The sequence below is a fragment of the Lingula anatina genome, chromosome 7 (genome assembly GCF_051362555.1).
Source record: "Lingula anatina isolate TDL-2025a chromosome 7, LinAna3.0, whole genome shotgun sequence".
Classification (NCBI taxonomy): Eukaryota; Metazoa; Brachiopoda; class Lingulata; order Lingulida; family Lingulidae; genus Lingula; species Lingula anatina.
This window is the reverse complement of record NC_141773.1, coordinates 9,759,847-9,783,035: the sequence shown is the minus strand read 5'-3', so window position 1 is coordinate 9,783,035 and position 23,189 is coordinate 9,759,847. Positions and strand designations below refer to the sequence as shown.

At 38.8% G+C, this 23,189-nt stretch overlaps 1 protein-coding gene across 5 annotated transcripts in view; it reads left to right on the top strand.

Annotated features, from left to right (window-relative positions):
* LOC106180971 (MAM and LDL-receptor class A domain-containing protein 1) overlaps nucleotides 1-23,189 on the top strand; it is a 63,644-nt gene that overhangs the window by 23,794 nt on the left and 16,661 nt on the right. For all 5 annotated transcript variants that reach the window (XM_013565167.2, XM_087018497.1, XM_013565165.2 and 2 more), the window contains 10 exons: nucleotides 1,456-1,718; nucleotides 12,471-12,549; nucleotides 13,454-13,619; nucleotides 14,326-14,507; nucleotides 14,800-14,964; nucleotides 15,371-15,633; nucleotides 16,449-16,527; nucleotides 16,873-17,019; nucleotides 17,256-17,500; nucleotides 18,017-18,095. In XM_013565167.2, the coding sequence (XP_013420621.2) occupies nucleotides 1,456-1,718; nucleotides 12,471-12,549; nucleotides 13,454-13,619; nucleotides 14,326-14,507; nucleotides 14,800-14,964; nucleotides 15,371-15,633; nucleotides 16,449-16,527; nucleotides 16,873-17,019; nucleotides 17,256-17,500; nucleotides 18,017-18,095 (1,668 nt within the window). The remainder of the gene's footprint in view (nucleotides 1-1,455; nucleotides 1,719-12,470; nucleotides 12,550-13,453; nucleotides 13,620-14,325; nucleotides 14,508-14,799; nucleotides 14,965-15,370; nucleotides 15,634-16,448; nucleotides 16,528-16,872; nucleotides 17,020-17,255; nucleotides 17,501-18,016; nucleotides 18,096-23,189) is intronic.

The following is a 23,189-nucleotide window of genomic DNA, read 5'->3' as shown; positions in this document are numbered from 1 at the left end:
AATGTTGTATCCACTCCAAATACTGACGCTGTCAATGACCCTAGTCACTTTAGAAGCGGCAACGCCTTGTCGTAGGCCTCTGCAGGATGTCTGTAAACTCTGTTTTGACCAGTTAAGCGGTACAGGTGAAATCTGACCTCAATAAAGAAAGCCACGCGGTTTCAGTGTTCTACCCAGAAACGGTCATGATCCACAATTCATTAAAGAAACAGACGACGCTGTTTTGCTGTTTACAGTGGCTTCCTCAGAGGTTTGGCATCCTAACCTGCTAAAACCAGTTTGATATTCGCTAAGAGCCTGGAAAAACGCGTTTTGGTCACAATTTGCCCCTCATTCTGAACGGACTGGGTGGGTTTTGTTTAGTTGCAGAAGTATATCCTAAAGGACAGTGAGTCCTGTGCCCTGGTGGTAAGATGTCGATACATTGGGCGTGGCCTCTGTGTAGGTACATCAGTCTGGGCATAACTCCATAAAACTGTGCAGACTATTCCGTTTGACACAATAATCTGTCTGGCAATGTCCGTCTTTTCCGCGCCATTCTGGCACAGATTAACATTTTTGTAAAACATTGTTTAACTCATTTACGCACTGCAAAACCGACCGCTTGCAAGCAAAATTTTAAATTCTTCTATGCAGTAGTTGCCGACATATGGATATTTTTTTTACAGAACCATGCTTCGCCAAAGCAAAGCTTTGACCAGCCCAAAGGAGCACTACCCAATTAAATCACCGCATATTACACAATGCAGCAGTGCAACAGGCTTGGTAGTCAGTTAATTGGTAGCGACACACCTGACTTCACACTTCTTCAGTCAGATATCTTATATGAGATCTGAGTTTTATGAAAAAATAATGCACTTTTACCTAGGCATACCTTTAAATCTGAAATATTCCATATTAAACGTCAAGTCTGTATAATATGAAGGCTGCTGGGAATATAAATTCTCATTTGAATAGATGAGGGAGAGATACAACGTGTAGAAAATGCAATCTAAATAAATGTAAATAATATTGAAAGTTGGTAGCCTACAAACGCACAGAGCATTTAGCACAGAATGGTCACACGTAAAAGAAAAACGTAAAGTCCAGTTTTTATATACTGCACTACACATATCATTCACTGCCAGACCAGTAACTTTACCCCTACCTCAACCCCATAGAGCTGAATTCCAAGCAGGTAGACAGCAAGGGCCGTTTATCTAGGGTCGGTATGTCCTCGGGCGAGGTCGATTCCACGGCCCCCAGCTTCGGAGGCAGACACTCTGACAACAAAGCCGGGCCTATCACCAAGACACGTTTCTGAGAAAATTGCCTGATCATGCAACTGCCCTTCATGATGTTACGTAAAAAACACACACATAAAAAATTTCAACGGATTGGATTTTTTAAACAATGTCACGACATAAAAAAACAAATAAATTGATTTCTGAATAATTGTCACTCACCTCCTTACAGGGTACTATATCTACATGTCGGGCAGCAATGGGCTACCAAATGAAACCGCGCGGATAACGTCCCCTGTGATCAAAGTGAACACCAGCACGGTCTACAACATATCGTTTTGGTTCTACATGAGGGGGAGCGAGCTCGGTTACATCAGGGTGTTTGTGAAACAACCCGGAGCGACGGAACAAGAACTCTGGAACTTTACTTCAGTTTCAGGAAGTTATTTATGGCGGGGACACTTTCTTCACATCTCTATCGGTAGTGATTTTCAGGTACGGTAACCACGGCTTATATCGTCACCCTCTGCTTCCATTGCATGGAGCTATATACATGTGCTCCTTATGTAAAATTATATTTCAGTATTTTTTCGGTCCCATGTAATCCTGGGGTATATTCAGCTTACTTTGTTTCCAAAAAGTCTTAGAATAACCATCAAAGTGATGTTGCTTAAACGAAACACGAAATATTATCAGACACAGCTTATTCTAAGTACGTCTGCAAGTATTCTGATAGTTCGATACAGACATCCATGGAGGAAAACATGCATGCTTTATATATATATATATATATATATATATATATATATATATATATATATATATATAAGAAGATAGCTACAACCATATATATTTATACACATATACATGTATATATGTGTATAATGATATATGTATCACGGAGAATATAATCGATTCACTTTGGAAGAGTGCTCTACCCATGGTGACGGACCATGGGGAGCTGATACAGAAAGACAAGAAAACGAACAAAGTTAATCAGTCTCTCCATTTTAATTAATACCCCGATTTTTTCAAAAGTTTCTTCCATTATGATCATTATTTCATTTGCATTATTTCATAATTTTGCAATTAATATCGGATGTGCCTGCCCTGGTTTTGAACAACAGCTTCACATTATCTCATGTAACTTGCCACAAAATTCTGTCAATCTTGCTTTGGGAGCGGTTCCATTCTTCAGTTACTGCCTGCTGGACCTCTCTTATGTTTCTAACTGGAGGTTGTCTCTCATTTACTGCCCTGTCAATTATATCCTAAGCATGTTCGATTACAGTTAGAATTGGCGAATATGCAGGCCAATCCAAATTTGGGATACCGTGCTGTTGCACCGCGTCTTGCACGGACCGTGCTTTATGGATGGGCGCATTGTCCTGCACCAAAATGATTTTTCTTCCTGGATTTGCTTGAATGTGTGATTGTATGCGCCCCAATGGCATTTTGTCTCTGTATTGTTGACCACCCTACCTCCCTTGAATGACGTACAGTGGTAATTTTTCATCGTATGAGAAACCGCATCATACTTTGACGGATAGTCCGCCACGCTGAACACGTGGAAGAACACAATCATCCTGAAACGCCTGGTTTCGACCTCTCCAGACGCCTAGCCGACCATCTGCATACATCAAAGTGAATCTGGTCTCGTCAGTCCACATGACCTTTCGCCCAGTCCTGAGATATTCCTTCTTTCTCGGTATCTGGCTCATGCCAATCTTATCTGCTTGTGTCTGTTGGTCGACGGTGACTTTTTACGAGGTCTTTTAGATAGAAGTTCAGCTTCTAAAAGATGCCTGTTGACTGTTTGCCTACTGATTTGAGCTCTTCCTGTGTTCGAGGAGTTCAAACCGTGTTTTTCGCTGCATGGCACCCCCATTGCATATTCTACGGTGTCCAACAGTAAACAGCACTCAAATGTCACGGTCCAGTAGTTTAAAGTAAAAAACAAAAGATATATCTAGCTACTGTACAAATTTTGCCTCAATAAAAAAGCTTGGTTGCTGAGAAATTTGAGAAATAAGAAAGTGTTGCTTAACTTATGAGTATCAGTGTAAGTCCCTACAGCTGTTTCGGCCCGGAGGCCTCGTCAGGGGCGCAAACAGATCAAAATACAAAAGATTAATTAAAATGGAGAGAACAGATTAACTTTGTTATATAACTTTGTTATATATATAACAACGTTATGCCATTTTTGTGGTATGCGCGGGATTATATTATTTACCATGGCGCAAAAGCGGATAGACTTAAGCCTCACTCAAACGTATTGATAAGAAGAGTCTTGCACCAGAAGCCAAACTGACAGGACGCAGTCACGGGCATCGATAATTCTTGATTGTATTTCAAAGATTTATGGTGAGTGCATTATTACTTTCGATATTTTCTTCTTCCATACTGGGGGAGAACAAGCCGTTTGTTTCTCTTGTGTTAGGATCATCTCATATAAGGAGGCTCCATAAAAAAAAACTTTCAAACACAAATTGCCTCATTTCGGATTTACTCGACCAGAAATTCATTCGGGGATTTCTCACGGTGTAGGGGGCTTAAGTTGACTTGGTTTTTTTTAGTAAATTTAAGGGCATTTTTGATTCGGTGAGACCGGATTTGTTTTAATTTCGGTTGTAGGCAATGATCACATTTCTCCGCAAGCAACCCTTCGCCGTCGCTGGCGATCTTATAAACTTAGTCATATTACTTCAAACTGCCAACTACGCCCAGATTTTAATGAAGTGGTTCAAACTGCCAACACTAAGATTTCGGTATTACGTAACGACATATTCTACTGGGACCACAGAGATCTACGGCATGCCAACTGAAAAATGTATCTCTTCCCAGACGGGGTATATTTCAATACTTCAAAAAGTGAACGATTGATAAGAAGCAATTATGAAAGCCTTTCGTTCCAAGCACATGGATAATTAACGTTACTGCAGTAACTGCAAGACAACTTTACAACGTGTTGTAATTCAGTGACAAATGCAATTGTAGCTACATGCTATTACGATAGCGTTAATAGGTGATAAAACCTTTGTAAATTAGCACTGTTAATATGCAGCAGCCGGTTTCCCCTTGCTAAATTTGCATGGGTGTTATCGCACACAGCTAGTGTTCCAGGTGTTTGCATTAGCTGTGATTTAGTCTTGGTATGGCATTCCTTTATGCATTGGCCGGTGGTTGTATAAGCCGAGGATTAGTCTCAGTGCGCAATCATTTTACGTTGACAAGTCTGTCATTGCTGTGTGCTTTGGTAGGTATGTCATTGCTGTGTGCTTTGTTGGGTATGACATTGCTGTATGCTTTGTTGGGTATGACATTGCTGTATGCTTTGACAGGTATGGCATTGCTTTATGCTTTGGTAGGTTTGTCATTGCTGTGTGCTTTGACATGTATAGCATTGCTTTATACTTTGGTAGGTATGGCATTGCTTTGTGCTTTGGTAGGTATGTCATTCTTTTATGCATTGGCCGGTGGTTGTATAAGCCGAGGATTAGTCTCAGTGCGCAATCATTTTACGTTGACAAGTCTGTCATTGCTGTGTGCTTTGTTAGGTATGTCATTGCTGTGCGCTTTGGTAGGTATGGCATTCCTGTGCGCTTTGGTAGGTTTGTCATTGCTGTGTGCTTTGACAGGTATAGCATTGCTTTATACTTTGGTAGGTATGGCATTGCTTTGTGCTTTGGTAGGTATGTCATTCTTTTATGCATTGGCCGGTGGTTGTATAAGCCGAGGATTAGTCTCAGTGCGCAATCATTTTACGTTGACAAGTCTGTCATTGCTGTGTGCTTTGTTAGGTATGTCATTGCTGTGCGCTTTGGTAGGTATGGCATTCCTGTGCGCTTTGGTAGGTTTGTCATTGCTGTGTGCTTTGACAGGTATAGCATTGCTTTATACTTTGGTAGGTATGGCATTGCTTTGTGCTTTGGTAGGTATGGCATTGCTGTATGCTTTGTTAGGTATGTCATTGCTGTGCGCTTTGGTAGGTATGTCATTGCTGTGTGCTTTGTTGGGGATGCCATTGCTGTGTGCTTTGGCAGGTATGGTATTGCTTTATTCTTTGGTAGGTATGTCATTGCTGTGCGCTTTGGTAGGTATGTCATTGCGTATCATTACAGTATACAGAATACCTCCATCTAAAACCACTAACTTGCGAAAAATGTTATTCCTCAGTGAGTTTCCTTATCTCCTTGAGTACCTAGCACCTCTTCGAGGGAAACTTCTTATCTTTGGCGACATGAATATACACTGGGATGATCAACACATTCCTGAAAACAAGCAGTTTGCTTTGTTAATTGATTCATTTGGACTTACACAGTACGTGTTAGATCCCACCCATGTTCGCGGCCATACGCGTGATATGGTGTTGGCTAGGGAAAGTGATTCACTTGTAACATCATGTGAGGTAGGGCATTTACTTTCTGACCATCATGTTATCAACACCACGCTTAGATGTGGCAGACCTCACCCCAGTAAGGACAAAATCTTGTTCAGAAAAATCAAGGGTATTGATGTGAATGAATTAAAACGACAGGTTACATCACAGCTGGGTGATTTAAGTTTTGATAATTTGAGTCCTGAGGAATGTGTGCTTCTGTATGACAGGACATTAACAACTGCACTCGACAATCTTGCACCTGTCAAAACTAAAACGTTTGTTAAGAAAGACCTGCAACCTTGGATGAATGATCGCATACTGGAGGCAAAGAGAGATAGAAGGAAAGCGGAGAGGAAGTGGCGAGGGAGTAAATTAACTGTCCATCATCAGATTTATAAAGAAGCATGTTGCCATGTAAACAAATTAATCTGTCAATATTATTCTGATATGATACAAGAATGTGATGGTGATACCAAGGCTTTATTTAGAACTGTCAACACTATTCTGGGAAAAACCAATTGCTTTACAATTGCAAAACAGATTCAGTGAAAGATCTTGCAAATAACATGAGTGATTTTTTGTGTCTAAAGTCAATACTATTAACGCTGAACTTTCTGAATTAGAAAAGACTTTGACTACGCCATCGCATCCACCTTTGTCAGAACTTTTACAAGAACCGCAGTCGCTCATCACTATGTTTGAACCAACAACTACTTGCGAAGTAACGCAGATAATAAACAGTTCCAGGAAGACATCATGCACGTTAGACCCAATCCCATCATTCATCATTACTGGTTCAGATTCTTCCGGCTGTAATAAATTTGATTGTGGAAATTATCGACAAATGTTTCACTGTGGGTATTTTTCAAAAAAAAATTAAATCTGTAATAATTCGCCACTACTCGAAAAGGACAGCCTTGACACAGATCTTTTGATAAACTATCGTCCTGTTTCCAATTTGTCATTTTTATCTAAGGTAGTATAGAGGGTTATAGCAGTTAGACTATTTAAGCCTTTAGAAGCAAACAATCTTGTTGAAGAAATGCAGTCAGCCTACAATTCAATCATAGCACTGAATCTGCACTTTTGAGAATTAAAAATGATCTGTTAAGTGGCGTTGACAAACATTCTGCTATGTTATTGGAACTGTTAGCTTTGTCTGCTGCCTTGACACAGTAGACCATAATATTTTATCTAGAGCAGAGTGTGAGAGTTAGATATAAGGCCATAAATCTTTTACGGTCTATCTTGTAGGGAGAACGCATCAAGTTAATATAAATGGTGTGCTTTCTGTAAAAGTAAAAGTGATAGTCACAGCTTTTATTTGGTGTTCCTCAGGGGAGCGTTCTTGGTCCTCTAAAATGGAGCAATTCTGCGTTAGATAGGTTACCACTTTTATGCAGATAATACCCAGTTGTACACATCTTGCAATATCCATGATCCAGCATTGTCTGTGAACACCTATGTTGACTGCATATCAGATCTCAGAGGTTGGCTCATTTCAAACAAATTGAAGACTAGAAAAGCACTCCGAGAGCGCAGACCTCCGCCAAGGCAGCAATTTTTTTTATTATTATTGATTATTGATTGATTGTTGATCCAGATCACCACCAATAACTAATCATTTTTTCCTTGGCCAACTTCTGACAGTTCCTGAAAATTTAATCAAAATCGGTCTTTAACTTTTTCAGTTATGTTGATGACAGACAAACAAACAAACAAACAGGGGTGAAAACATAACCTCCTTGGCGGAGCTAATAAATGATGGAAAAACAGAATTTTTAGACATTACTGAACCCCACAACAAGGGCCTTGCTCACAACCTGCAACTTAAAATTGGAGCTAGTATGGCATTATTCCCCCCTCCCCCCTCCCCCATGTAAAAAAGGAGTATACTTTGATTTTACACTTTCAAAGGACAAACAGATCTCCAACATCACAACGTTTTGTTAATTCAACATTCGGAATATTGGCACCATAAGAAAATATCTGAATCAATTATCTGCTGCTACTGTTATACACTCATTGGCAACTTCCAGGTTGGACTATTGGCATTCTGTATTATATGGACATCCAGATGATAAGATCAAAAGATTACAACGCATCCAGAATATCTCAGCACGGCTTTAAATGCTACAGCCTAGGGATTGCCATATCACTCCAATTTTAAAGCAGTTGCACTGCTTGGACTGGTTACCAGTTAGGACCAGAACTTTATTTAAGGTTTTAGTTTTTACACATCCTGCTTTTTATAACCTAGCTCCACCATATATAATTGATCTAGTCAAACATTATAGTCCCCAAAGATCCCTGAGGTTTGGTGACAAACTTTAACTGAAAGTTCCCTATTCAAATTTTAAAAAATGGCGACATATCATTTTGTGTAGCAGCACCGGTATAATGGAATAAGTTACCATTTTTATTAGACGCATAGAATCACAAGAATCTTTTAAAAAGGAATTGAAAACTCACATTTTAACACATTTTATTCATGAATTTTTAAATTGTACATTAAAGAAACCTTGGATTTTTTACTTATAATTACTGTTTATTACAATTTAGTTTAGCTCTGATTTATATAATATATATCTTAATCATTTTTATCTATAAACTTCTTTGTATTTTATGTTGTACAGTCTGTTGAACATTTTATGTATTTTAGACTCGAAATCAATATATTATTATTAGGATTCCCCATAGGGGAATACTATTGTTTTTGGTATTATTATTATTATTATTATTATTATTATTATTATTATAGTTATTCTTTCCGCGCGTTTTTTTTCGCAAAAAATCTGAAATAATTTACATAGGTAGCCTATGGTGAGAATATGCCACAGACCCAGTTTCAGTGACCTTGACCTACTTTTCAAGGTCACAGGGGCTTTGAAAGGCAAAATTTGTAAAATTTGAAATTGCCATTAGGCCTTAAGTATATGCCGTATGGCTATGGGCCTTATGGTCAGTAATACTGAGGTGAATCCACATATAATGGCCTACTTTTATGCAAGTAGGTCAAGGTCAAGGTTGCTAATGGCCAAACGGGCTCAAAAAAGGTTTGTTTCCGAGATCTCAGAAACCGGAAGTCTCAGAGCCCCGATCATAGTGGCAAATGATACCCTATATATTTATCTAAGGTTAGCCGTTCTTTGGTAGCGACTGCTTAATTACTTTTTTTAATATAGATTTTTAAATATTTATGACATTGCAGAAATCTTGAGTTTGGCAGTTTCTCCATGAAACACTGGTTTTTGGTCATAGCATGCTATAGTAAACTACCCCAAACATATACCCAAAACCCCCAAATCAAATGTCAAATTTGACCTTGACCCTCATTTTCAAGGTCATTTGGCTATTTCATGGAGAAATATTGAAGTGGGCTAAAATTGATGTTTTGTTGACCCCCCCCCCCCCAATTCGCACATGCTCTTTCAGAATATGGGGTCAAATTTAACCCATGACCTTCACTTGACCTTGTAAGAGCCTTTCCACACCTATTTTGCAGGGGAATCCTCTGCCACTGGCTTCAGCCAGTTGCAGTCTAGTTATTATTATTATGCTTTGGTGGGTATGTCATTGCTTTTTGCTGTGACAGGTATGTCATTGCTCTGTGCTTTGGCAGGTGAATGCGTTAGCTGAGATTTTTTGTCTATTGTCATTGCTTTGCTTTGGCAGGTGCTCATGCTTATACGAGATTTATTTCTGGTACGAGATCGCTTGCTTGCTCATTAGCAGGTGGTTACATAAACTGAGATGTAGTCTCATATTATGTTGCTGTGTATATAAGTGTGGATATCATGTTTCGCATATGGAATTTAATTAAAATGATATCATTGGACAATAAGAAAGAATGTCTCTTTAGCAATGTAATACATGTATGATAGCATTGGATATGTAAGTAAATAAGATGCATTGGCAATTGTACCCATTGTCCTAATTTTGCTTCCAATGGCTAAGTTGACTGCTTCATTAATGTCTTTATAAATGGTATATATCTTGATTGATCGGCTACATCAAGTTTACATCTTTCTCATAGATGCCTAAGGCTACAAGAAAGAGCCAGCGGAAGCCACGTCAATCAACCATAGATTCAGCTAACCCAGATACATTTAATGAAGATGCGTTAACACAACGCACAACTTCTGTGCTTCAAAGCATAAGGGGTGAGCTGAGAGAACTCATGCAGTCGGCTGACGTTGGAAAGTCGAGAATCAGGATGACGATGTTTCAGTGAACACTGAATTGGACAATGACTTTGAAACGCCATCACGTCGTTGATCTCGTTGTCTTTTCCCCTGGGTCAAGGGGTAGATCAAAAATAGAATATTGTCAAACAAACATATTCATTCCATTTCCGGTCTTAATGAGAAATAGCCAAATACCAGAAAAATACCAAAGTCCACACAATCACCAATACCCGGCCCTCTAAACCTGAACCCAAGTCATCAAGGGACAATTGGAACCTTCATTTTTTACTTTTTCGGCGATTTTTAAACGAACAAAATCCGCATATTTACCCATCCCTATTTTAAATATGGCTGCACTATAAATTCAATGGCAGCAAAAGGTTTGAATTGGTTTTTTTATGATGAAAACTTAGGGCAAACATTTTCAGGTCAGTCTGATATCCTATGGGATGATTTTCATGCTGAGCTACAGGTATATTTGAAGTCTTTTAGAACTTACCATTCCTTCCGATCCAAATTCAAAAACAAAAATTATCAAAGAAAAACCCGTCTATCTGGAGCCTGTTGGTTCTCTATTGCAAATGGAGACACCTGCCGAAAAATAATGTGTTCCTTCACCCATTAATGCACAACCTGCCAAAAGAACCGCCACGCCAACAACTGGCCAACATCTAAAACAAAAATCTGCCAATTCTGATTAATGTTAAAATTATCCTATGATATGATGATTCTGAGAAAACATTTTTATTAGAAGGTTTTACTTTTTGTTTCCACTCTGGGACTTTTTTGTCGACAAAGTGCCAAAATCATTTTTCTGTAAAAATAGATATGATATACTCCAAAAAAACGATCGCCAAAGAAATCCTCATCGGGCGAATAGAGGTATCATTTTCAAGCCCGCCTTTCCAAAATTTACAAATTTCTCCTTTAGGTTTAGTGCCTTAAAATGGCGAATTCCATGTCATACATGTCCGTTCTTCTCCCCGGGGCCGTTCCATTAACTCCCAAACAGAGAGCATTGCAGTGTTCATTAAGAACATTTCGACAACCTTATCATTAGTTTTGTCACATGGGAAAGGCGCTTTCATCTAAAAATCAGATATAGAAACAGCGTTTAGATTGATTCCAATAAATTATAACTGTTATGGTCTCTTTGGCTAAAATTCATTCTTATTAAGATATACAAAAAATCTAAGACCAATAGACAGATTAAAAAATGTGGGTCTTAGAAGGGCTATTCTAATAAAATTTGGTAAGGCATTCCACACTTTGGGGGCTTAGATTGTAAAAGCCCGATCACCATAACTTTTGAGAGACCCCTTCTCTTAAACAGAATGTTCTAAAATAAGGTCATTCTCAGTATATAAACCAGTATGTGTCCTCGGTACGTGTACCGATTACTCTAATAATTTAAAAAGGCATGGTCAAAGCTGACGCTATGTTAAATGAAACCAGGCATAAATCCGTAATAATTTAGGCCATAATTTTATTGTCATTCTGTGCCTTTTTGAGAGTTGGTGAAATAGTAGCAACCAGTAGTACTGGAGCTCAACATGCTTTGAAAATGTCCGATTAACAGTCGTTAGAGAGCAAATGTGTTGTTACTTTTCACTACTACATCACTCTGCTTTGATGGTTAGGTGGAAATCGGTATTTAAACAAAATATCCAAGTTCCAACGGCAGTTTTATAGGCTTGCGTAGGGTACAGCACCCATGTGCTGTGGTGGCCCTAGCTCACCCACCTATGGTTTAATTTGTGGTATAGGTTTAATTATATAAAACATGATAGATATAATTATGCTTATATATCCCTTTGTATCCAAAACTATGTAATTCTGCGATGTTACGTAAAGTTTTGCGCTGGCTGCTGCATTGACTTACTGCTTATTATAATATTTGATAACACCTTAATGTCGATAATAAATCGACCTATTATTTACCAGCTCAGTCGTAGTTGTCTCTCTTATTAATAATCTCGCCATTAGCCAGTAAAAATATGCATTACAACGCAATGTCAGTTATGTGGTATGCCCGGGATTATTTACCAAAACGCAAAGGCGGATAGACTTAAGCCTCACGCGTATTGGTTATAAGAACAGTCTTGCACCAGAAGCCAAACTGACAAGACACAATCACAGACATAGACATGCGCTTTCACCGAGAATACTTGATTGTATTTCAAACCCACCATCAACCCCTGCTCCATCCATCTTAAATTAATGCTCTCGATATAGAAATGTGGTGTACAAGAATGCTCTATTGGGTTTATGTCATATCAGATTGTTTATATATTTATCTTTTTCTTATATGCAACATATCCATCATCACCATGGGGTAATTTGAAATTTGTTATTTTCTTCGGTTGGCCATACTTCTCCCCACTTATCGTTTAATTTGTGGTGTTAGGTTTAATTATATGAAACATGATAGATACGATTATGATTATTCTTACATATCAACAATCTGTCATTCTGCTATATATGTTACGTTAAGTTATTCACTGGCTGCTGCATTGATTTACTGCTTATTATAATATTTGATAACACCTTAATGTCGATAATAAATCGGCCTATTTTTCACCATCTCAGTCGTAGTGGTCTCCCTTATTTAAAATCTCGCCATAAGCCAGCATAAATGTATATAAAAAATATGTCTTCCTTTGCGTAATATTTTGCCAGGTCATCTTCGAAGGCGTGAGAGGAGGAAGCTACAGGTCAGTCACAGCCTTAGATGATATCTTTATATATCCACTGGAAGGTAGGTACAGCTCTTTATCTGATACCGTATAACTCTATCAGCATCAGTACGGTCATAATCATCACATTAATAACTAGGAAGAACATTTGGTGTCTTCATCACTGGGTATGGTTTCATAGCATTATCAGTAGTCCCATATCATTAAATGATAAAACAAAATTATTTTTACTTAGATACTAAATAACATAAGTCCTAAACGACTCTTTGGACGCAATCGTAAACCCTCGAGTGTTGGAGGACCTGGTAGTGTTTGAGTGGGGAAAGTCGGGTCCTGGAGTAAACTGACAATCATAGTTTGGTGTTGAACCACCCTTGGCAAGTATGCTAGCGTTTTAGGACCGACTATATGGTTACTTGTCTTAAGATATTGCGAAAGACGAAGGGTGGTACAGCTGCAGGCCCATAGCCAGCAATTTCAAAGGGGGGGTTCTTTTTCCGAAAAAGTGGACCTTTTACCATATAATCCCCATGTACCTAGGTGAAATTTTACCCAGAGTGGACCTTTTTCCAGCAAAAAGGGGGGTTCTTTCGAACCTCCCAAACCCCCCCTGGCTACGGGCCTGAGCTGCAAAGTACGCAAAGCAGTGCAAATGTATTATATCAGGACCCCACGCCCTCCACTTAACTGCGACCAGACCCTCCAACGCTAGCGTCTTGATTCCTGTGAGTTGGATGCCGTTGAGAAATCATCATTCACCTGACCTACATGTAGGTCCAAAGGTGGTGGACAAAAACATCGTGTTTTAGCTGATGTAATTTAGTTTCTAAGCAAAGAATAAATTTACTTTGTCATATAACTGAAAAACCTTATGGGTGATTGTTGCATATCGTCTATAAATTGTGAATCATTTTCGTTCAGTGTTTTAAGTCTGTTAATCTATCCCCCATATTTCAATTATTCCAGGGAACAATACTCTAGTACCAATTACCGTTGGCGTGCGATTGGCTGGCGGTTTCAATCCCTGGGAGGGCAGAGTACAAGTCTACCACGCGGGGTTGTGGGGCGACATCTGTGGCTCGGGATGGGATATTTATGACGCGCAGGTCGTCTGTAGGATGCTTGGCTATCGGTAAGATATACACATATAAACTCTACTGAATTATAATATCATCGTTTTTCTTTAAATTAAGGCCACCAACTTTATTTTAATTCACATCATGCTGTATTACAGAGAGTGGGTGGCGCTGTGCACTGTGAAGACCTTTTTGTCATTTGCCTTTGGAGTTTACACACGTAAAGACAAAAAGAAAACTACGTGGCTATTTCAATGAAGCAGCTTTGTAAACCATCCCTTCAGTGACCTTGATCTTGATTCAAAGATCAAGGTCTAATTAGGCATCACCGAGTGAAACCCTGTATTGTATCCCCATGTATTTACAGTAGAAATAAAAATGCATTTATATATATAATGATATGGTAAGCAGTCCGATGTCAGACACGATGGTGTACAGTTCTTTTTAGTGACGGGTGTCGTTTCCACCTGCGTTGTTCCGATGACAGAAGCCTTGTTTGGCACCGTGTCAGTGAACTTTATACGCCGATGTTAATGTCCTTCGACGGGTGCCGCAAGTGTCATGGTGTTGGCAGGTGTTTCCCATGGACAACGCACATCGTTCATCGAACAGCCGCCACTGAATGCCTAAGCTCATTGTCGAACCCTTTTTCTGCTCATTTATGTGCTTTTTGTGTTTTCTCAACAGGACAACGCCCACCCGCACATTGTATTTTACACCCCGCTTTATTCTTATACGTTAAACGTGGTGTTTGTTTTACAGAAGCGCCGAGTCTGCTTATACTGACAGCGGCACCTTATTTGGCAGTAGCTCCAGCAGGACCTGGCTAAGCAATGTCGGCTGTGTAGGATACGAATACTCCCTGGAATATTGCACTCACTCTAGCTGGGGCTATAATTACTGTTATCGCAGCAGTAAGGCAGGTGTCAGGTGCACTCTCCCTGGTAAGGTCCAGGACTTCACTGTCAAAGTGTTCATTTTGAGCTTGCGGATAACGATTGGCTCGATAACCGAAATGAAGAACGGGACCTTTGTCTAAAGATTTAGTGCATGTGTGTATACAGTTGATCCAACCTTGTTGTTACTGGTGTTGATTTCCTCTGTCAACCCGTTCCTTCATGTCAACTGGGCGCTGTATATTTGTTTCCAAAGTACATTATGTTTATTAAGAAAGCGTTATAAATCAATTGTTCAGTATTTACTTTATGTGACAAAAATGCCCATGGTACTTTTCAGATAATGTTAATACCACGATTCGGTCAAATGTGACTTGTTCCTTCGAGTCAGGGCCATGTGGCTTTAGGTTTTCGTCCACGTATTACAACTGGACATTAAGAACCGGTAGCACTCCGTCCAGTGGAACTGGACCCTACACTGACCACACGCTGGGGAACTTACTTGGTAAGTAGGCTAAAGAAATAAAAGTTATTTTACTTCATCCCACACCGTCTCCTCCGAAATATATGTGTTTACTCTGTTTTGTGACAGCATTATCTTATGACATGAAAACGTTTATTTCTACATGCATGCGGACTGTACATAGTAATTCTTATTACCTAAGTAAGTAAAATGATAATGGAGTGTGTCGATGTCAATATAAAATGGTAACTAAGAATAATTAATTATTTATATTTAAAAAAAGATTTGAAACAATTTATATTGAAGTTTTCATTCACAATGTTCCATATACAATATTTTATTTTCATATGAACACGACGTGTTCTCTCTCAGAAAGTTCCAATATCAGGTTGTCACCAGATTGCACTGAATTACTTATATGTCAGCATAAATCATCATCTCATTACAGGGCATTACATCTACGCGGAGGCAAGCTCTGTGTCCAGTGGTACCAGTACAATGATGATATCCCCGCCACTGGATCCTCGTGGTACAAAATCGTATAACATATCATTCTGGTACCACATGAATGGTTATAACATAGGGACACTTAATATCCGTGCCAGATCCCTTAGCTCGGCTCGAGGAGCAATACTGTGGACTAAAAGTGGAAATCTAGGAAATATCTGGAGGAGAGGTGAAGTGTTGGCAGTGACGAATGCTTCATTCCAGGTGATTTATTTTCTTAGTGAAATCATACTTGTATGTAAAATTACAGTTGCATCCGCTTTTTATGAGGCTCACACGTTTGCTCTAATATGCATGTAAATGTACACATATATTAACATATATTATACCTCCTCCTCTCTCTTTTTCAACACATTATTATTTCATTATCATTCTTTTTGAAGTCAGTTTTTACATTGAAAATACAAAACGGTTTGGTTTAATCAGTTGTTAGGAAATTTGTGGAAAGATGCATACAATTTTAAAGAATCAATAATATTTTTTTCGCCGTTTTTCAATTGTAAAATTTAACAATCAACCTGCTGGACATGAAGGCATGAAGAAAAAGAGGTTCAAAGAAAGTCCTGTCAATGCCAGTCTCACACTCTTTCTTAAGTCAATTCTTTGTCACGCTGATCGTTGTCTGTTTTGAAAAAGTTTCATGGTATTTTCTACACACACTGGACAATAGAAGTGCCAGCACCTTAATCAGAGTAATTAAAGTTATTAACCCGAAGAGGTGGAATATTAGCAATGCCAGAATATCGACACAGTTGAATTGTTTAGTTAGAACCGTTTCTTTTGTGAAATTTGATGTCAATAAATTGATACCAGGAGCATATTATTCCACAGTCATTTAGCTCCCCAAAGTATTGGTTCAGTAGGGGTGACACTTCTATTGTCCATTGTGTGTATATGACAAAAATGCATGGTGACCAAGCATAACACAAATACCTGTTTTTTAAAACAATGCTTGAAGGATCGGCGGATAAAAACAAATATGCATAACTATGATATTGTATCCCATTTGTTGCTTTTAGGTTGTGTTTGAAGCTATCTGCGGTTCTGATTACCGCTCTGATGTTGCTCTGGACGACATCAACATCGTTCAACTCACACGTGAGTGCCCTATACTGTATATCTGCACGACCATGATGCTGGGTAACAGCAGTGGGTTATCCCCTTTGATAGTCTGTCAGAATTTTCCTGTGTTGGATTATATATATTCAGTGAAGAGTTATTTTTGTCTTTTTTAACATTTGTATATCATTTGACATATTATATACATGTAGTGATTGTGGACATAGTCAATGGAAAAGTCCTATACTGCGTTTTTCTGTGCATGTGTGAGTGCCTGCGTGCGTGTGTGTGTGTGTGTGTGTTTGTTTGTTTGAGTGTGTGAGAGGCAGAGAAATGGAGGGCCTAAATCTACTGACAATCCCATGCAACTTATTTTCAATGCAGTTGCTCATACCCAGCAAGCATCGTGTGATTTTGAATATGGGGCCTGTGGCTTCCTGCAAGACATGGCTGCCCCCGCAGGCTGGTTAATCAGCAATGGCTCTCGGACTTCAACGGTATCAGCAGACCATACATTGCGATCTGCTTCAGGTGATGTATCTTGGATTTCCTCATTTCTCCACCATAACGATGCCGTCTTGGCCTTGTACTTCTGTAGATAAACGTCGTGGATTCACAACATTTTGGTCAATGCAACTGCAAACATATAGAGGTAGTACATGTACCCTAGTGCATAATAACCCATTCAGTGGGGTGAAATGGGGAGTGATAATTAAGTGATAAAGTAAACTGTATTGAATCCATAATAACATTTTCCTATGTTACAGGACATTTCATGTACGCCAGGTATACCTATGGTGCAGGCACTGTAGCCCGGCTCAATACGCCGCCACTGGTTAAGAATACAAGATACATCGTGTCCTTCTGGTACATGTTTCCTGGTTCCTACAGAGCAACTCTGAGTGTTCTGGTCCAGGGGACAGACAGAGATGTTCGGTGGTCAAACAACGGCTACAGAGACACCAATTGGCGCTACGGCTATTTCATCCTGGCCACGAGTCACGATGTCCAGGCACGTAGCTATAGTTGGTAGACTATAAAATTTAATCAAGTTAATGGCGGTGGTCAGGAAGGGTGGTGCTCGGTTATCCCGTTTTCAGTAATACGATGCTAATGTTGCAGCAGAATTACTTTCTGTGACTGTACATCGTTTTAGGAAATCCAAATATCTGCTTTATTCTGTTTGAAATTACCCACTCCCTCTCCATCTCCATGATAAGAGTGACTCACTTATTAAAAATTACCAAAAGCTGGTTTAATTCTGATAATAAGGTGAATTTGTCGATGTTTTTGGCTATGGCGTACCCTAGTACCCTAGGGATAGCGTTGAAAATTAAAGTACAAATAGATCGATAGTAAGATGGATAACCATTATATTCTGTAAATCAAACTTTGCTGTATTCACGATGTATATATCACCTTTAGATTACAGAATACAGGAACAGTTATGAGGCATTAATCAACGATCAATAATCATTTCAAAGATTAATAATATAACTTATATTTTGTATGATTTCACTGATTACAGGTTGTATTTGAGGCAACCTTGAGGAGTAGCTATTCCAGTTATGTCGCCATAGACGACATAAGTATTGCCGTATACACTGGTAAGACCACAGTTACGAAAATCAAGCAACGAAATTGTCGTTTTAGAACATGTATATCATAGTGTGACACTCTACGCTTTATTTTATTTTAGAGATTTGTGGATAGTTGTCTGTGTATGTTAGCATGCATCCAGGCGTACATGCGAGCGTTTGCAACTCCATGTACATATCTGTTAAGCCTCTCTTCTGGTCCTCAAATCAAATTCGGTCCCTTGGTTCCAAACTGTTTACAGGAGGCTCTACTCTGGTCCTACACCTGTAAATGTCCATCAAACGTGTTCCCCAAACGTTTCCTAAGCTGGCACTGTTTTGGGCCCCAAACTTTTTCATTTGCAAACCTTCCAGTATGACGTTCGGGGGAGCGGAGGAGGTTAATTACTTGCAGTTTAGCAACCCAATTAACGTTCATTTGGTTGAATGGCGAGATCAACAGGCTAGTTGGGTGACATTTCACAGCATAAATTGAAAGAGATAAAATGCAGAGTAACCTTGTGTCCCAAGGATACTGCTTATAATTGTACCACCAGCGTTAGCGCTGGCGGTACACATGGTTTCGGTCCCGTCCGGATCGTTCCGCCGGCTCCGCCGGCTCCGTTGGCTCCGCCGGCTCCGCCGGCTCCGCCGGACGGCTACCGTTACCGCTTCTCCTCCTAGACGGTAAGGGCCCCCGTACCCATCTCATGGATTTAGGTCACCTATAATCTCAACTCGTTCCACGTAAAATTTGGGCTTTGTCGGTATTGGGGTCTGGGTGTGGCACTCATTGCAATGCACCCTTGTCTAAAAATGGCAAAATTAAATGGTAATTATCTACCCTACGGAAGGAGTTATGGGAAAAATTTCTATAGACGGCTTTCCAAAAGTCATATGTGTAGATTTCAAATATACCCTTGGATTTGACCTTTGACCTTTACTTCAAGGTCAAATGGGCCAAAATTTTCAAAAAAATTAAATTTTTTACGAAAAAAAATTTTTTTGCCCTGTTATTCAGACACCACACAGACTTAACCAATAATATTATTGGAAGGTGTTACCCTTCAGGTCATCTTTCATCTCCATGAATTTGGGGTCAATCGGTGCATTTTCACGGGAGTAGCGGCCATAAGATACCGAAACTGAAAACTGTCTCTAATTCGGGAACCGTTAATGCTAGAGACCCATTCTTTTTTGCATTTTGTAGAGCATGTAAAGCCCAACACTGGAGGTGGTCTCGGTTTTTTTGTATTCCAAACGGTTTTCGAGTTACGCTGTATCAAAAAGTACATATTGGTGGTAAAAGCAAAATGTGCAGTACGGTAATGGATAATAAATTTTGAACTCTGGAAAAATAAAACATAAGGCTTGGCAAAGCAGACAACTTGTGTTCAAAAATGACATTATTTCATCAAATTTGAACTTCTGAAACTTCAGAGCACCTCCTATTTCAAGAATTTTGACCAAAATGACATTTTCTTTATTTTAATTAATTTTTTCTGTACGAAATTTAAGGCACATTATGGTAACTCCAAAATTATAACATTTAGTCCCTTATATCTCCAAAACTGGCAGAGATAGGTCCATAGTTACTATTGAAGTTGAATAGGAAGTCATATACTGGCAATCTTACTATGACCTTGAAAGTGACCTTTGACCTACTTTTCACCATGAACTGAACTTTGCAAATTTTTCTTCCCTTTTATCTCCAAAACTGGCAGAGATAGGTCCATAGTTACTATTGAACTTGAATAGGAAGTCATATACTGGCAATCTAAATGTGACCTTAAAATTGACCTTTGACCTACTTTTCACCATAAACTGAACTTTGCAAAATTTGCTTCCCTTTTATCTCCAAAACTGGCAGAGATAGGTCCATAGTTACTATTGAACTTGAATAGGAAGTCATATACTGGCAATCTAAATGTGACCTTAAAATTGACCTTTGACCTACTTTACACCATGAACTGAATTTTGCAAATTTTGCTTTCCTTTTATCTCCAAAACTGGCTGAGATAGGTCCGTAGTTACTATTGAACTTGAATAGGAAGCCATATACTGGCAATCTAAATGTGACCTCAAAATTGACCTTTGACCTACTTTTCACCATAAACTGAACTTTGCAAATTTTGCTTCCCTTTTATCTCCAAAACTGGCAGAGATAGGTCCATAGTTACTATTGAACTTGAATAGGAAGTCATATACTGGCAATCTAAATGTGACCTTGAAATTGACCTTTGACCTACTTTTCACCATGAACTGAATTTTGCAAATTTTGCTTCCCTTTTATCTCCAAAACTGGCTGAGATAGGTCCATAGTTACTATTGAACTTGAATAGGAAGTCATATACTGGCAATCTAAATGTGACCTTGAAATTGACCTTTGACCTACTTTTCACCATGAACTGAACTTTGCAAATTTTGCTTTCCTTTTATCTCCAAAACTGGCAGAGATAGGTCCATAGTTACTATTGAACTTGAAAAGGAAGTCATATACTGGCAATCTAAATGTGACCTTGAAATTGACCTTTGACCTACTTTACACCATAAACTGAATTTTGCAAATTTTGCTTTCCTTTTATCTCCAAAACTGGCTGAGATAGGTCCGTAGTTACTATTGAACTTGAATAGGAAGTCATATACTGGCATTATAAATGTGACATTAAAATTGACCTTTGTCCTACTTTTCACCATAAACTGAACTTTGCAAATTTTGCTTCCCTTTTATCTCCAAAACTGGCAGAGATAGGTCCATAGTTACTATTGAACTTGAATAGAAAGTCATATACTGGCAATCTAAATGTGACTTGAAATTGACCTTTGACCTACTTTTTATCATGAACTGAACTCTGCTAATTTCTTTCTCTTTTAACTTCAAACTTGACAGAGATAGGTCCATAGTTACTCTTGAACTTGAATAGGAAGTCATATACTGGCAATTTACTGTGACCTTGAAATTGACCCTTGACCTACCTTACGAAGAACTTAAATTTGATTGTACCATATATATTTTTTGCAATAGTTTAAAAATTCTTGTTGATTGCATTTTTACAGGTTGTCAAGCACAAAACTGGTGGCTATGTCCCTTATTTTGTGTATGTGGGGGTCTATACGAATGCGCTTGCTCCAGCTGGTGGTACAATATTCGGAGGCGGTATCGCCTCTCTGATCCTCTAGTTATTTATTCCCTTCATGCTTCCACCCCACCCGAGCACTTGTAATTGATACTCTGTTTCTTGATTAATGTGAGAGATCCGAAAGATGAAACGAGCGCGCAGACTTGCTTTTGCAGGTCAGGTCACAACGTAATGGACACGGCATCTCAGGCCACAAAAATATGGCTTCAGACGGCAGTGAGTTGAACCGAAATATCCCTCTCCGACAAAACTCCCAGTATGTATGCTCACCCTGCTTCTTTTATGTCTTTATAACAATTTTGTATTCAAACATCTAATAAAATTTGATACTTGTCAGTTGAAATAAATTATTGTAGGATTTTACAAGTATCACTACTTTGCACCATTGCTATTATATAACGCAGAGTACAGGTTCTAAACAAGTATACCTGCAAACAATAAAGATTGTTTGATATTAATAAAACTATAAATGTTAATCATAATAACTAAATCACTCTGCCAGCTAACTGGCTACCGGTTATTGCCAAGATCTGTTTAGTTTATAACACTCTTCTCTAGTTCGGGACATTTACCGAAATGTGTGAACATGATATTAATTCGAGAAAGGGTACTTATAGTGTCTGTAAATGTTAAAAAGGAAATTTCAAAAAATATATAGATTTCCATATTGGGAAGACATGTTCCACTCTACTCCCCCTCTCCTGATTTCCTGACCCGAGGAGCTATATGTTTGTCCTAAGCTCTTGAACGAGCTTGATAGAAACCAGTTGTGGAGATAGTGAGATTTTATTGCCCGAGCCAGACTACCGACTTACCAATCTTACAGGTTGAAATAAGTGTGGGCAGGGGGGGGGGTATAATTCTTCTTAACCGACCAAGCTATATAATCACGAAACATGATAAAATGTATCAAAAGAAAGGCTCAACTTGAAATCTTTTTTTTTTATTTCAGATCTTTATTTCATAACATAATAGTTGCATAAGAGATAAAAGGCGCAAAATAAAATAAAGAATAGAATAGAAAAAAGCCTTCGAACAATTAAATCAGATGTACAATTAACGTTGAATATTTTTGTTTTGCCTTGGATTGGCTCCATGGCCCAAAAGCAACAGTAAAAACTTTTTATCTACGGGTATTCGCCATATATGTAAACCTGCGCCGTCACTCAAATCCGCACATGGTCAGCTGTGTCATACTGTAGGAATTTGTGTGTTCATTGATAGTCTCTGTTTAAATTAAACCTACAGTTTTTAATAGTCATACTGTACCGAAACGTGCCCTTGGCTGTCTCTAATTTGGCCTCTAAATTACTTTCTTTGGTATATAGTTTTAATTCGGAAACATGATAATGACGTTCGGTGGGGTGGGGTGTGGGTTATTAAAAACCAATTTTTATTGGTTTAAACGGCCGTGTGCCCCATGTGAAGTATCCGCGAGATCGGCGGGTAAGGTGATAGGCCCTACTTCTCGGAATGAATTGAAAAAGATAAATTGATAAATTGCAAGGTATTCCCTAGTATATTGCTTATAATTCGCTATTCTCTTATGCTCACCCTCTCACCCTGACCTCTTGTAATAAATACTCATTTCTTTAATATGAAAGTTGAGAGCGTAAATTAACTTTTATCAACTGCACTCGGGGGAATCATTCCTCAAGATAGTGAACGCTTGAGCCACGTTACCGACGCTCACGTTTTACATAACGTTTTATAAGTGTTTCATATCACTTTTAATAACTGTTGGCTGCTTTCCCTGTTAGAGGGTACATGTATAATAACATAAACCAGGGAAAATAATGGGACATGTCAAATATTTATGCCGATATTAAGCTAAATATGTGTGGCTCACATTTTCACTTTTTGTTAAAAGTTTTTTAACATTGAACATAATATCTTTGGGTTAGAGTGTCTACATCTGTAGCGGTGTTTTAAAGGGTCATGATGTTAACAGGCTTAAGACGCACCAACAGCGAGTGAAGACCCC